The sequence below is a fragment of the Danio rerio genome, chromosome 21 (genome assembly GCF_049306965.1).
Source record: "Danio rerio strain Tuebingen ecotype United States chromosome 21, GRCz12tu, whole genome shotgun sequence".
Taxonomy (NCBI): domain Eukaryota; kingdom Metazoa; phylum Chordata; class Actinopteri; order Cypriniformes; family Danionidae; genus Danio; species Danio rerio.
Genome location: NC_133196.1, coordinates 14,471,619 through 14,489,165, shown reverse-complemented (window position 1 = coordinate 14,489,165; position 17,547 = coordinate 14,471,619). Strand labels below are relative to the sequence as shown.

Genomic DNA, 17,547 nt, shown 5'->3' with positions numbered 1-17,547 from the left:
TGTCATCATTTATTCATCTTTCAATGGTTCCAAAACTATTTAAGTTTCTTCTATTTTACACAAAAAGAGTATAATTATTATTATTTGAAGAATTATTTAAAGCAGCAGCCATTGACTTCTGTAGTATGTTTTGTTTAATTCATAAATTAAAAAAAGATAAAAACAATTAGGAGAATTTTGGTGTCCATGCATACAAAAACTGACAGCAAACTTGTGCTGTGGACTATCATGTTTTACCAAAATTTCAGTTAAAATCTTCATGTTCTCCTAAAAAAAAAAAGATCATATTTATTGGATGGCCTGAGGGTGAGAAAGTTATACAAGAAAAACATTTTTTTGTGTGAATATTTTAAAGTAATAGTTTTTTTCAGAAATCAATATTCTGCCATCATTTACTCACCAACATTCATTCATTAATTCATTCCTTTTCTTTTCGGCTTAGTAACTTTATTAATCAGGGGTTGCAACAGCAGAATGCTGCAACCCATCACTGGGAAACACCCATACACTCTCATTCACACATACACTATGGGCAATTTTAGCTAATCCAATTCACCTGTAGCACATGTTTTTGGACTTGTGGGGGAAACCAGGGCACCCGGAAAAAACCCACTCGAACACGTGGAGAACATGCAAACTCCACACAGAAATGCCAACTGACCTTGTTGATGCTTAAACCAGTGATCTTCTGACTGTGAGGTGATTGTGCTACCCACTGCGCCACTGTGATGCCCTACTCCCAACATAAACTTCCAAATATTTTTCCTTTGTAGTAAAAAAAATAAGGTATTTTGAAGAATGTTGGAAAGTTTCAGTTCCTATCGAAGTCCTGTGTGATTTTATCCTCACAGCGTTGATCAGTTAGAGCTTCCAGATTTCTTTATGATGCCTTCTTTTTTTTCTAGAAATGTCACATGATGAGGATGAATAAATCATAACAGAGAATTTGTCTTTTGGTGGACTTTGTAATGTGTTGTAAATGAAAGAGGTAGACGAATATGTATGTAATATTTTGACATATTGGCTTATCATTATTTTTAACACACATTTATTTTTTATATATATATATTTTTTAATTAAGCAGATTCTTGTAGCAGTAGGTATGTGATACATGTGGAAAATGGTTTCAATCTGCTGGTGTGATCATTATTTCTGGGACATTACGACCACCAGCAGTTGTTTGTCACCCGATGGCTCATGCTTTGCTGTGATTGGTCCAGAGTCCATCTTGTCAGATAATCCAGCCAATCCTTTTTATCGGTTCAGCTGAGTCAGCGTTTGCACATCTTCATCTCCTTCATCAACTTGCATCACCAAAATAACCATATTGACACAACGGGGGGGGGGGGGGGGGGGGGTGTGAAGATCACAATGCCATTTGTTTAAGTTTGCTTGATGCTAGGCTCCACAATGACATTTATGGCAATAGCAGCCTAACTTACTATAACATAGTATACTTAGTATGATGTATTCCTAATATGACATATATAACTTAGTATAACATACACTTATGCAATGCATTATTTTTCTTATTATCAGACTTTTATTTTTCTTATTATCAGATTTTTTCTAAAGTATTTGAAAGATTTTTTAGTGTTAAGATTTTTGTTTTTTAGATTTTATTCTTTTAAATTTTTTAGAGAACTCTCTCTTTCTCTCTCAATTCAATTCAAAAATAAATTATTGACATGACTGTAAATAATACAACATTGCCAAAGTTTGAAATTTGTAGACAAATATAAAAATATATTAACAATAAAAAGATCCTAAAAAAAGAAACAAAATATCATAACACTTTCAACTTAAATAAACAATGTAATAAATAAGAACATTTCAAACCACAGTGGTCAACATATTAACACACACAGACTAAGGGCCACTGTTGTAGACAGTAAGAAAACATACAGTGATACACACATTACACATGCACATAATATACATGAGTCTGTCTCTCAGGCTGTGGCACATCCACGCATATCTGGCAGTCAGCTGCTGCTCTCTCTCTCGCTCCCTACCTAAAGTGAAACGCCGGTTTTCTCATTGACATCATGTAACAATCATTGACCTCACAAAACATATTTGACAAAACAAAAGCCTATAGTTGTCGTTATAGTCTACATTTTTACGTGTTTCTACAGACTATTTTTGAATCTTGCACTGCTTCAGATTAGGGCTGAACAATATATCGCAAAATTATGGTTATCACGATAATAGTATATGCAATATACATTTAATAAATTACATTTATTGTATTCATTGGTTGTTTATCTAAATTGATCAATCAGATGGGGCTTTAATATCTTTATCCCCATATCTCCAGTAGTTGGTATTGTTCTGCTATTGGCTGTAGCACAATAAGACAAAAGCAAATCTGAGTTAGAATAACTGCTGAGAGCTTTAAAGTCTGCAAGCACCGGAAGCTGCAACCGCTTTTTAGTTGTTGTTGTCTTATTGTGACGCAGTTCCTAGAGAAACGGAATATTAAATGAGAAAACAGTGGGTGTGGCTTGTTTTTCTACTGCGAGCTGATTGGATGTAGTAAAGTAGGCATTTCATTTAGTAAGATCAGGAAGAGGGTTTTGGGAGAGTTATTACAACATAAAAGACACTTCCTTCTCAACATTTCTGTTTGTTGTCATCTGCCTATTAAGTCGTGACTTATCAGTGACGTATGGAATACTGATTCCAGGTCCAAGCCGCTACTCATTTGAATCTAGAAAATGTTCGTTTATGACCACTTTTTAGTCCTATCACACATTAAAGTGAATTAAATAAAAAAAATCATGTTGTACACAACAGTCTCTGGACTTGCTGCATTACAGACACCAATATTTCAACAATTTATAAAAAAATCATAATTTATATATATTATTGGTTGGGCATAGATGATTTTTTAAATCTAGATTAATCTAGATCAGTCTTGAAATTAATCTAGATTAATCTAGATTAAAATGGTTCATTTGAATTCTGCTGAAGGCATTCAATGTGTGTGTGCTACCCAAATAATAGGTATTTAAGAACGAGTTTCTCAAGCCAGGTGCCACTTTAGAATAGGGGCTCATCTCCTGTTTCCAAATGCATCACAAGCTGCTTGAGAAACTGTTCTACTTTCATAATTGGTGATGAAAATAAATGATGTTCAATAAGATGTACTTGTATTTACTAACTGTTTATTCAGTAAAGTATGAATTTTGAACTGTAGACCTACATTAGCTCGAAACAGCAAATTAATTAATTAATAATTTATTTTTTTTATCACCTTAATCTGACTAAAGTCAAAACTGAACTGAACAGAAATGAAATTAAGGCATGTGGAGTATGCATATATGAGTGGCATTATTGAAGTAAACACCGCGATCAATCTATTACCGTCATGTAGGTCTTTTTGCCATATTTTCTCACCGGTTAGGTATACATCCGTGCTAAAATATCGAGGTGAAAGTCATTATAGCTTGCGTAGAATAGACCCAGCTCCTAACCCAACTTTGAGAATAGATTAACGGCGAAATTTTTTTTTTTGTTGTGCGATAAAAGTCTCATGTTAACGCCAATAACAGCCCACCACTAAAATATATATTGTGACCGTGATTTTCAAAAGTATTACATCGCTTTGTAAATATTTATTATTACCTTTTAATGAGCCTCTCCATACACTTTGATAGAACGCTTGGCCCCAAAAGCTGCTTCGCGTGACGTCACACTTAACAAGCGGATAGCGCTGTCAAAACTGACAATTGGTGGGGCATGGTTTAGTATGTAAACCATGACCAATACCTCAGACAGATGTAATTTGAGAATTTAACTGAAAACAAGCAGGAAGTGCATTTTCAGATTTCAATTAAAGATTACAAGAGCAAACTAACAATAATGTGAGCTAACAAAATCACATTAATTTACATTAATGTGTACGTTAAATAACAACATGTTTTGCATCCTGACACAAATTTTCAGTCCCAATTAGAATGATGAAAATGTACTTGTTTATTTTAATACCATTACATAAATAAAAGATTAAAAGCAGAGCTCATGAAAATAGGATTTTTCTAGTGAAATGTTTTATGGTAAGTAATATTGTTATCGCAATACACAACAGCAATATCGCATATTGCACATTTTCCCAGTATCGTGCAGCCCAGTGTAGATCCACTTTGTGTTTCAAAGCTGATAGATCTCTGATCACTTTACTCTTGGGACAGCATACTAAATCAGTTTTAAACTGTGAGAACCGAGATTAAGATTGCATCAGATTGGGTTCCAGTGCTTCGAGGCATCACTCCGGTTGGTTTTCTTGAGTAAATGTTGCATAAATTTCACGGCCAGTTGTGTATGTAGCTGGTGGAATATGCATGACTTTGCTGTTGTGCTTGGTGTTGTTACTCTGAGATTTGAAACCCCGTTTAATCCAACAAAGACTAACTGGAAAGCTCCAGTCAAGTACATTCAGTCTTTTGTAGACCACAAAGCTCATAGACAGATAGCATTTCTTAAATTCATGTTGACATGATGCGTTATCCCCTCGCTTTGAAAATGTTGTGTGCTGAAAAATGAAAATGATACGGCGGTCCGGCGACAGTTTCAGTTTGAGATGAATAACAATGTTCTTGCTTCACGCCTAGCATATGATTAGATGCATCAGGGGCTTGGCGGTATCCTGCTGGGCTATTACCCACAATCCCCTGCTGCTCCCTTTAACTGGTTCTGAGCTTAAAGGGTTTGTGAGAACCCTGCCAGGCCTACAGCTGGCATTATGCCACAGCAAACAGGTTTCCTTTAAAAACAAGACCGCTTCCTCCTTCCTGTTTGTTTTGTGGATTTTTAAAAACGTTTTACATACAGTGATTCCTTCAAATGATTTAGTGTCATTTAGTCACTGCTAATGTTTGCTAATTAATCGTGTCTTGTTGATTTGGACATTTTATATTGCATAAAAATTAAAAGGCAGTTTAAAACGCATTTTGTCAGCAAAGAAGGTTCTAGAATAATCCAGCACATACTTTTACATGGAGCAGCATTTACTACACCGTTGTACACTGATTAGCTTAACAAAATCATATTCATTCATTCATTTTCCTTTGGCTTAATCAGGGGTCACCACAGCGTAATGAACCGCCAACTATACCAGCATATGTTTTACACAGTGGATGCCCTTCCAGCCACACCTTATACTGGGAAACACACTCTCGTATTTACACACATACTCATACACTACGGCCAATTTTGCTTGCCCAATTTACTGTAGCGCATGTCTTTGGACTGTGGGGGAACCAATGACCTTCTTGCTGTGAGGCAATAGTGCTAACCACTTAGCCACCGTGCCGCCTCACAAAATCATGTTCAAATTCTAAATTGATTTAATCGAACAATAATAAAATTGAGGTAATTGTTGTAATGACAGCAGTTTCCATAGCTTCTCTGTGAAGTAAATACTGCATCATCTGAAAGCGTGTGAAAATTAAATGACATTTTGTACTCCAATTGAATTTGAAAAGTGTTTTAAACAAATCCCTCTGTGATGATACTGTAGTCATGTGCTTATTAGTCATGTTGAATCATTGAGAGTAGTTTAATCTGTTCATTCAAAAATGCTATTTGGATTTTCTCTGTTTCTTTGGGAATTTCAGTCGAGAGTGAGAGATTAACTACTGATCACAGAACCATGCTTACCTGATAAGATGTGCATTTGCTTAATCGCATTTGTGATTTAATTTTGAATGCCCAGCTCTTTCTGAGAAATGCAATTGAAATAGGAAAAAGGGAAATTATTGTTATTTTCAGGGTTTTGTTTTTATCACAGCTCTGCCAGTGAGAGGGGTTGAGATCAAGTGCATCAAATGAAGAACAACAAGAAGCATCTTAAAGGGGGCGGGGCATGTCAGATACTAGAGAACATTTGATTGGTCAGAGGATTTGATGAGAAACGGAAGTTTAAGGGGATGTTGCAAAAATTATCCATTTAGGCCAAAGGCACGCCTGCAAACTTTGGATGTTTATATCTTATAAATGCTAATTTTGTCACTGTTTTGGAGCACACTAGCTTATAGATATCCTAAGACTAACATACTGATGCTACAGGCCTGGTGCCAGGATGGCATAACTGAGGGGTATTTTATTCCCGTAGGGGGGCGCTAGACCACACTTTACAATTTTTATTTTTTTAAATATTTAAATGTAAAATTTGCCATGGATAACACACAACTCAATATGCTATATTACTTTTATTATAATATTAAAACAGAACAAAAAAATATTAGGCTATCATAAGTGTTTTTTTTCCCCGTGAAATTCGGTTGGCAGTAGTAAAAACAGCACTATAAACTATTAGGCTATTACCCATCATTTTATTTATTCAGCCTAAATTTTGTTTGCAGGTTACATTTTCCTTTTTAGGGCCATGAGCTTACATTAGTTAAAATAAAATTGTTTTGTAAAATCGCCATGTAGGCGATTGTATTTTACCCATTAAAATAGACCTACAATACATTTTCTGCTGTTTCATTTTGCATTAGCAAATAGCAGTATAGCCTGAATTACAAAATTTTGAAAAAAATATCATTCAGCCTACCTGCAGCTCATGTGAGAGGTTGATTTGGAGCAAATCCACTTAGCCTTCTCACGCACTACATATTTAATTTATAACACTGTAAACTTGACTTTGCAAGCCGATCATCTTTTTAAAATTTTTAAACTTGAGACTGATGCTGGCGCATAATGGAATGCCACTTTTCACACCTTGCAAAAGTATGCTTATAGCAATGAAAACAGAAAAAGGGTTCTGCATTTTTTCAAGCTTAATTTGAATAATAATAATGTTAATAATAATGCAATAAATTAAAATATTAATAATTAATATTAAAATAGTGTGTACTGTGTGGTGTCCAACTAAACATCTTCATTAGGCTAGGCTAAAAATATTAACCTCTAATTAAAAAAAAACTAATGTAAAAATGTCTGGCAGTTTCTGTCTCTGCTAAAATTAATTTAACGGCAAATTATTTTTCCGTTTTTTTCCCTTTAGAGCTTAAGATAGTTGTTTTTAAAGAATTGGTTAACCAAAACATGAAATGAATAAACCTACTTGCCTTTATATCATCCACTAGTTCCTTTCTCTCCCATCCTAGAATGCACATCATGACCTGATACGGCGACCGTATCTCTGGAATATTGCTTTTATAATTTCACAATTTTCATAATTTAATTTCGTTTCATATTATGAAATATATAAATTTGTGTTTTGAAGATTGGACGGCATGAGTGCTAGTAATTAATGACAGAAAAAAAAATCACTTTTGGGTGAACCTTGAGTAGACTAATCCTTTATGAAATGAGGTGACAATGCCACTTTTGCTCCTCCAAGTAGTGTCAGGCCTTTGATGCTAACATCTAAAATCCATTATTTTAATTTCATGGGTACTTTACAAGTATGAAAACCCTTTTATTAGGGAGTGTTTCACAATCCAGCCTTTTCCGAATTTGTATAACATTCCGTATCTACAGCCCAGACTGCCTGTTGACTGCAGTTTTGTAGGTTAGTCATCTGATGTGTCATGAGAACTGCACCAGAAATGTAACATAGTTATAATCGCATGGCTCTAGTGGCTCACGATGATAGCCCAAAGAGTCTCAAGTAGCCACATGGGCTGCCTTCAGTGAAGGCAGGCTTTTTTTTTAGGTCATAATAGGCTCTCTGTTGGCAGAGGCAGCTTGTGTGTGCTGTCAACATTTCTTCCCAACAAGCTCCCTCTGTTCTGTCTCTGCCAGTCCTGAGTGATGTCACAGAGCCCTCAGACTCTGCGTATGAAGACTCCGGCTACAAAAACATGCCTGGTGTCATGTGAGACTGCCATAATGCAGGAAGTACCGTTCGGTTACCGTGACAGCAGAATCTCTCTTCTTTTATCTGTCTCCCCACCGAGCAGCTGTGGAGAACAGAGACTGTGCATTTGCTCAGACTTTTAGTTGTAATGAACAGCTGTAAATTTAATAATGTACAATACCCTGCTTGTCTGACTGTTGTGAATGAAGCATTGCCTGTTATGCATATTTTACTGAACTTTACTTTAGTATTTGTAATTTTACTAGAGTATGGTTTAGTACAGGGTCTCTCAATCTCAGTCCTGGACGTCTGGTGTCCTGCAGATTATAGCTTCAACCCCAATCGAACACACATGGGCTAGCTAATCAGGCTCTTACTAGGCTTTCTAGAAACATCCTTGCAGGTGTGCAAGGCAAGTTGGAGCTAAAATCTCTAGGACCAAGTTTTGTAACCCCTGGTTTAGTAGATGCTATAACTGTGCTTCATCAATAGAATAATTGTGAATTTTTACACATTAAGTTGATATTATATGACTTTTAGGTTACTATTTAAGCTTTTTTTTTTTTTTAAATAAAACATAAATATATTTTGGTTAAATTTATTTATTTGTTTGCTATTTAATTGATAAAAATAATAGTAATTATTATTTTTACCATTTAATATTGATTTGATTGCTGATATAATAATAACATAAATAAATAAATATAATAAGATTCATCATATTTTTAATTGTTAGAATTTACAGAAATGGAACTATATCATGATATATGATTATTAGGATATGAGATGACTTATATTGTGATATGACATTTTTGTCATATCACCTGTGTTGGGAATATTCCTTTAAAAGAGTAATTAGTTATAGTTATTATTAGGTACCTCTTACAAATATAACTGAGTAAGTAACTAAGTTACATAATTATAAAAGTAACTAATTACCAAGGAAAGTAACTATTGCTTTACTTAAAGAAAAATGACAAATTATGAAATAAATATAAAAATTTTACACTAAGCTAAACTGTTTTAATGTTGTTGTGGAATAATGTGAGAGTGGCAGCATATCCTCAACAATATATCTAGATATTATTTTGTTTAATTCTATTTGGGTAATAAGTGTTTGCTTTGATGTCGTGGCTTCGCCTCCTCCTTTGGTTCTCGCGTTATCACCTGCACTCTTTTTGTGGGGACGTGACGATGTGAGGTGCTTCATTAGATTAAAATTACTTGTCATCGACGCAGAAAGACTTTTTTTTTTTTCTGGGCATAAGTTTGTGCGATACATAAACAATCTTGCCTTTTACCTCAATGAGGGAAAAGTAGTGCTTATATTTCCAGTTTTCAAACGTCAATGTTGTGTATCACTGAATGTGTGTGTGCTTATGTGGACATCCGCCCTACTCTGCCTCTAATTGACTAACAATGGAAATGTACTCTTAACCAATCACTACGTTCACAGACAATCATCATCACTAGTTGGTTATATGACCCGCCCCTGCCCGAACACACACACACACACTCACTCTCCCACCCCAGTGAAATAGAGGTCCTATGGCTGAGAGAGATGCTGCTTGATGAAGTGTTTTCATTTTTCAAAGTAACGGTAATGGCGTTGTAACTGGGAAACAGTAATTCATTTGATTACTGAAAAAAGTATCACCGTTTGTAACGCTGCTTACTTATATTGCCGTAATTCCCATCACTGCATATCGCCCAGCCCTATATATGTACATTTAACATAATTTGAATACATCATTCTTGTTCATTGACAGCTTAACAAAATCATATTCATTCATTCATTTTCCTTTGGCTTAATCAGGGGTCACCACAGCGTAATGAACCGCCAACTATACCAGCATATGTTTTACACAGTGGATGCCCTTCCAGCCACACCTTAGTACTGGGAAACACACTCTTGCATTTACACACATACTCATACACTACGGCCAATTTTGCTTGCCCAATTTACTGTAGCGCATGTCTTTGGACTGTGGGGGAACCAACGACCTTCTTGCTGTGAGGCAATAGTGCTAACCACTTAGCCACCGTGCCGCCTCACAAAATCATGTTCAAATTCTAAATTGATTTAATCGAACAATAATAAAATTGAGGTAATTGTTGTAATGACAGCAGTTTCCATAGCTGCTTACTTATATTGCCGTAATTCCCATCACTGCATATCGCCCAGCCCTATATATGTACATTTAACATAATTTGAATGAATCATTCTTGTTCATTGCAAGCCAGCTTTATTTATGTGTTTACTCATGTAGAATAGATTAATCTGTGCTGTTTTACAGTATGCCAGGAGTTTTCTGCTGCGTAGGCTCTACATCTATCTCTGAACTGAGAATCAATAAGTTCGCTGGAGCACAGCTGTGAAAGCAAACCTCAGACGCAGATGAAAGAGATGTATTAAAATGACCAGTTCCAGCGACAGCGTGGAGACATTGTGCTGACTCCTGTTATTTCACCCAGCCCCAGTAGAATCAACAACGCTTGATAAAAGCCCTTCCTCACCAGATGCTGTTGTTTACCAATCAGATTTTTGCTGTCTGTTTGTTTCTTTGAATATATGGACTATATTTATATTATTTTGCTTGTATTTGCCATGAAGAAACTGACATTAAATAATGCATATAATATCAATACAATACATAAAAATCTTTCACACTATTATATTAGGGTTAAACTTGACTCTACAAAGCACGTTCTGAACTGTACTGTGGTTGCTGGTTAATTATAATCCTAACTTGACATTGCAGATCCTGCGGTATGGCTATATTGAGGATTATTGAAGCTCAAACAATATATTGTGCAGCTCTGGAATTTAGAGTCTATATGGCTGATAACTATGAATGTGTTTTTTGTCAGCAGGACCCTGCAGAGACGTCCACTATCGAGAATGAAACGGCTCCGAGAGAACCAGAGTCGGTCGCCATCAACTACAAGCCTTCCCCACTACAAGTCAAGATAGGTAAAGCACTTTCCCGTTCAGCCAGTAATCGGGCTAATGTGCCATGTCGTCATTAGTGAAATATGTCCATTTGAGTGTTAAAAAAGAAGGCTGTATTGATTTTCCCACTGATACTGTGATTGTGAAGCATAATCGGGTTTGGAAGCTCAGAAGCGATTAACAGGTTCAGGCTGTGTAAAATAGATGGCCGTAGTTTTCGATAAGAAGAATTTAAATGAGTCTTTTGGTCTTAATGGTTCTCTCAGAAAATGGAACTATGGGATTTTTGAATGCAGTTGTGGAGTTTTTAGGGCTGAGGGGATTTAAGTCTAAAGCAAAAGGACAAAAGTAATTTATAAAACCATTCCTCAGTGGGTTTAAATAAGTATTATGATTGGAAGACAGATCATTATGAGGGGATAGCATTTAGCTGGTCCACCATCATTTCAAGAATGGGTTATGGAATTGGGAAAGGTGGCAGCATATGAAAAAATGACATATAGATTATTTGATAAAATGGATGTTTATCAGAGTAGATTAATTGGCATTTCTGGAGGATGAATAAGGTCACTGGGGTGAGACGAACGCTAAAAGTGTAATTATTTTATTTATTTACGTATTATTACTGATTTTTATGTATTGTTTATATTTATTTATGTATTTACTGAGTTAATGATAGTAGCATCTAAATAATGTTACTGATGCTGTTGGGGAGGGCAGGGGAAAGGGGCTGTTAAAAGGATGTATAAATGTGTAAATTGATAGTACTGTTAAATTATTAAACAATTAAAATTTTGAAAAAAAAAAATCATCCGTAATTGGTCAGATAAAAAAAAAAACCTTAATAGTAATCCATCTGTTGGAATATACAGTTGAAGTCAGAATAAGTAGGCAGGATAAGGTAGTTAGGCAAGTTCTTGTATAAGGATGGTTTGTTCTGTAGGCTATTGAAAAAAAAAATAGCTTAAAGGGGATAATAATTTTGACCTTAAAATGGTTTTAAAAAAAATTTAAAACTGCTTTTATTCTAGCTGAAATAAAACAAAAAAGACTTTCTCCAGAAGAAAAAATATCATCAGACATACTGTGAAAATTGTTGACGCAGTGGCGCAGTAGGTAGTGCTGTCGCCTTACACCAAGAAGGTCCCTGCTTCGAGCCTTGGCTGGGTCAGTAGGCGTTTCTGTGTAGAGTTTTCATGTTTTCCCTGCATTTGCGTGGGTTTCCTCCGGGTGCTCCGATTTCCCCCACAGTCCAAAGACATGTGGTACAGGTGAATTGGGTAGGCTAAATTGTACGTAGTGAATGAGTGTATGTGGATGTTTCCCAGTGTTGGGTTGCGGCTGTAAGGGCTACAGCTGCATAAAACGTGCTGGATAAGTTGGCGGTTCATTCCGCTGTGGCGACCCTGCATTAATAAAGGGACTAAGCCGAAAAGAAAATGAATGAATGAATGACTTTGAAAATTTCCCTGCTCTGTTAAACACCATTTGGGAAATATTTAAAAATGAAAAACGTTTTGAAATATATATATATATATATATATATATATATATATATATATATATATATATATATATATATATATATATATATATATATATATATATAAATTATTTTAATTGAAGAATAATATTTGTGTCAGTGGTTATAAGTTAATCATTATTGTAATAATTTATTACACAATTATTATTGTAGTATATTTATTTATCTATTATTAGAAGGACATTTTGAGTTATTAACTGCATTCTCTTATTTGAAAAAAAAAACAGCCTATTTATGTACTGTTATAATATTAATATTTTTAAAAAATAATATTAATATATTTTTTAGTTACTACTTTTATTAATTAATACTTGAATATATTTAAGTATTATTTCAAAGTATTATTAAGTAAAGTATTTAGTTAATATTCCATTTTTAGTACATACATGTTATTACATATTTAGTTTCAATTTATTTTAATTTTAATAATGATTTTAACACTTTTAATAATGATTACAACAATTTTGTTGTAGATTTTTTTGTTTTTCCTGTAATATTTCTCTTTATTTGTCTGCTTCATTCAATTACTGAAAACGATTTTAATAGTTTTAATTAACAATAAAGCATAACATTAAACAGATTATACCAATGTTATTATGGTTTAACAAATGAACAAAACAATAAAATACAGCAAAACAAATTGATTTTGGGCGAAGATAAAAATCCATGTAATCTCCTGAAGTTTGAACCCCTGTTTGTTTCCCCTCTAAAACCCTTCAGTGCTTGAATAACTAATAAACATTCAGCTGGTTGTTAAAAAACGATTAATAGTCTAATTTCCCTCAGGAAACAGCAGAATGGAGAAAAACAACATTGCTTATCGTTTTGTCCTCTCTTCATTCTCTCTGCTGCCCTGCGTCTGTATCTTACACCACACTCTGTTTAGAGATGTCGAGGGCATCCTGAAACACAGCAGTCGCTGTTGTTAATTAAACTTCACTTTACAGTCCTCTCTTTGACAGCCTTATTACTTATAACACCGCAGAGAAATCTCTCTCTCACATGCACACAGGCCAGTGTATGGAAGTCATGCAGGAGTCAAGCTCAGACTTCACGCATGAAAAAACACTTTTCAGCCAGAGAACCACACACAGTGGAGAATATTAAGAGACACTCCAGGCAAAAATAAAAATTTTATGGACTTGTCAATTTTGAGATTTTATGTTTTTTCATTCATTCATTTATTTTCCTTCGGCTTAGTTCCTTTATTCTTCAGGAGTCACCACAGGGGAGTGAACCGCCAACTTATCCAGCATATGTTGTACACAGCGGATGCCCTTCCAGCTGCAACCATACACAATCATTCACACACATACACTACAGTCAATTTAGTTTATTCAATTCACCTATAATGCATGTCTTTGGACTGAGCCACTTATTTCAGCAGCACTTACGTACACCAAACTTCACAGTTTTATCCATATCTATATATTTTGAGGTTTATTACTGAGGAATTTGATCGTACAAAATGTGCCTGATTATGTACATGATCATTTTGTACAAATCATCACAGTTTTTCTTGCTGTTTGCAGTATTTGTGTAAATAAGGAGCAAAACAAAAACAAATGCAATGCACACTATACCTTTCACTTACACGTGCTGCTGTTAGGGTTGTTAGAATGTCATCGGTTTCCATACCCATTGATTTTGATTCTTATCGATTCACAGTTTCGATTTCATTGTTAATAAATAAATAAATAAAATTTTAGGCCCTGTTTACGCTAGTATTCAGTTTCGTTTTCTTCATTCCGTTCACAAATGGACAAAAACACACATTACTGATGCATTTCTTAAAAATATATAAGAAAAATAATTATTATTTTAAAGTTTCAGATCAATTTAACACACTTTATAAATGGGCTACTTTATGCATTAAATAATAAAGTTATATATAATAGATTTCTTTCAATTTTCAATCTAGACCTATACACTTTATTCTGTTTTACAGTTTTAACGTGTGTGTATGTATGCTTTTATCTAAAAAAATAAATAATTTAAAAATGTTTTAGCACATCGAAAGTAATTAAAATTAAAACTTGTCTGTCAAAACTTTTAATATTTCAAAAACTGATTATTTTTGAACCTGACATTTTCAGATTTTTTTTGTAGAAATGTATGCAAAGTAGCATTTAAAATTTTAGAAAAATTTTAATATACAACATGTTTGCAATTCTTAATATAAATAAATATGTATTGGTTACTATTAGTTTTATACTTTTTGTGTCTGGCTTTAATAAGACTATACACTCAATGTTTATTACTCAACATTTTTTTGGTGTTTTTTTACATTGTATTTATTTGACATCCAAAGAACACAGCCAGTGTAACTGCAACTGCAGACGTCTGCTAGAAAGAAATCAGTATGCAAATGCTCAGAAGAATAAGGATGAATCACAATTCTGTATTCAAATATTATAATGATGCAGCCATCGCATTTGCTTGCATTTGAATGATCGACATTCTATCAAGTCAATAGATGGTATCACAGCTAAAAGCGCCATTCATTTTATCCAGAGAGACATTAATTTTTAAATGGAACCCCTATGTATAAATTTATTTATTTCTTATTTTTGTAGAGAAACAGCGAGAGCTTGCGAGGAAGGGCTCAGTGAAGAATGGAACTGTGGGTAGTCCAGTCAATCAGCAACCCAAGAAAAATAATGTTATGGCCAGAACAAGGTGAGACTGCTTTCTTTCTTTCTTTCTTTCTTTCTTTCTTTCTTTCTTTCTTTCTTTCTTTCTTGCTTTCTTTCTTTCTTTCTTTCTTTCTTTCTTTCTTTCTTTCTTTCTTTCTTCCTTCCTTCCTTCCTTCCTTCCTTCCTTCCTTCCTTCCTTTCTTTCTTTCTTTCTTTCTTCCTTCCGTTCGTCTGTCCGTCTTTCCGTCCGTCTATCTGACTACAAATAGTTCGGATAGATAAGTGTAATGTGCTCCCTTCTATTGGTCCTAGTCAAAATTCTAGCAGCTGTGCTTTGTGCCAGTTGTATGAACCACATCTAATCTCATGAACAGCAGTTTTAAATGAAGGCTGTAGAGTCTGTGAATGTTAATTAGTGTTATTGCTGTCCTTCTGAGGTCTTCTGCCATCTCTTCGGTCCCTGGTGCCCTTTTAGGATTAGCAGAAATGCGAGGACTTGTCCGCAGGCCTGCTTCAGGGCCCAGCTTTAGGCCTGAAGATTAGCTGCACACAGGCCTGCTTACTGGAAAAGCCTGAGGGCCAGAGATTAACTTGAGCTTTTGTCCCTCTGGAAGAACAAAAGATGTCTGGCTGTAAGACTGGCCGATGTCAAATTCAACCATGCATCTTATTTCATTCATTTCACTTGCCAGCGTAGACCTAGTGCTTAATGGTTTGGGAAATGTTAAAATTACATTTAATACTAAATTAATTTAATAGTAGTTTATATATACAAGTTTATATATAAATGTGAAAATAAATATTATAATAAATAATAAATTATAAAATATAAAATATATAATAAATACACAACATTATTAGACCTCCTGTGAATTTTCTTTTCTTTTTCAAATATTTCCTAAATTATGTTTAACAGATTAAGGAATTTTCTCTGTATTTCATACGTTTTTCACTTCTGGAGAAAGTCTTATTTGTTTTATTTTGGCTAGGTTTTATTTAGGTAAAAAATATTAAATAAAGTTTTAATACGGACAAATCAAGAAAATAAAAACAATCTCAAAAAAATTTAGTAACATTTTTGTGGTTTGCAATTTTTTTTGCTACTCTTTATTAATTTAATAATTTGAATAATAACAATTTATTAATTTGAATTTAAACTTGTTACCTTTCAATTCCTCAAGATGTTGGGTGACCACATTATTTTAAAATAGCTTGTCTATATTCACAAAGAAATAGAATGAAAAAAAAAAATCAAAGACAGTGTACTTATGCACGTGTTATTTATTAATAGTAAATATTAAGAATATTATATACACAGGGTGTCTTAAAATGTCTTAAATTTAGAAAAATAATTTTTAGGCCTTTAAAAGTCTTAAATTCACAGAAAATTGTGTTGTAGGTCTTAAATCATTTTTAACAGTACTTAATTTTAAAAGTTGTTGAAGTAAAGTTTCCCAATTGGGCCGACATCCATTCAATCAATAACAATCTATCTAATATATCTAATATAGATCTATCTAATCTATCTATGTATACGTTTATATTGCAAAGAGATGTTTATTTCACAACAGCGTTTTTTTATTATTAAATTAAAACAATTAGGAGTTATTCTGAATTCATTTGGAGCAAAAGCCAACAAATGTTTTATTATTTCTGTAGTTTTCTTCATAATAAAATAATGTTTTTTTAACAATGTTAAACTTGTTATAAAAAAAGAAACATTATGTTCAAAAAAGTCTATACAACTAACGTTTTCTTGTTTTCACACATTAAAATATGTGGTTAGGAAATTACTACATTTGTTTTTTCGAATTCCATTGGTCCAACCAGGCCATTACAAAAAATTAGTAACCCTTAGTGTTTAGCCTCGTATAAGTCTAAAATCTCTTTCATATTGGATTTGAAAGGGTCTTTAAAAGTCTTAAACTTGATTTGGTGAAACCTGCAGAAACCCGGATACATTACCGTCCATCAGAGAACAACAGCAGAGATAATGAACATATGTAAATATAAATCAAAATTTTACTGATTTTCTTCTACTCCTATTCCAGGTTGGTTGTCCCTAATAAAGGCTATTCATCCTTAGACCAGAGTCCAGATGAGAAGCCGCTTGTAGCACTGGACACAGACAGGTAAAACACTCATCAGACATTAAACCTTCACTCATTCTGTCATTCTTTCTCTAGAAATCTGTTATGAACATTACAGAATATTTCATTTAAATTGACAGATTAATATGCAACAAGCAACCAGATGGGAATAAATCCTCCAATTAAAGCTTGCGCCGCTTTTCTAACAGATGCAATGCCAGCCATCTCCATGTAAAAAAAAAGACCTGACAGACCTGACATTTAAACAAAATACCAGCTAATTTTAATAGCTCTAAAGCTGGTGCCCTCTGACAAGCGTGAAAAACTGTCAAAGGGAAAAAAAGATTTCAAGTGAATGTGCTTTCTTGATCGCAACGCTCTGGCTAAATGAATAAACATTTGCTGTTGCATATAATGTATATATGTTGGCAAAAGCTGAAAAGTCTCACTTCAGACATTACAAAAATTTTCTCATCCATCACAGCAAAGACCATTAACTATATACAGAATTG

The 17,547-nt window shown here is 34.0% G+C and overlaps 1 protein-coding gene across 2 annotated transcripts in view; it reads left to right on the top strand.

The window, feature by feature from the left end:
* The window catches only part of fam219aa (family with sequence similarity 219 member Aa), a 35,852-nt gene that overhangs the window by 6,932 nt on the left and 11,373 nt on the right, over positions 1-17,547 (top strand). The window contains exons 2-4 of one of the 2 annotated variants that reach the window (XM_005161093.6): positions 10,688-10,787; positions 14,886-14,988; positions 16,997-17,077. In XM_005161093.6, coding sequence (XP_005161150.1) covers positions 10,688-10,787; positions 14,886-14,988; positions 16,997-17,077 — 284 coding nt within the window. 2 annotated transcript variants of the gene reach the window in all.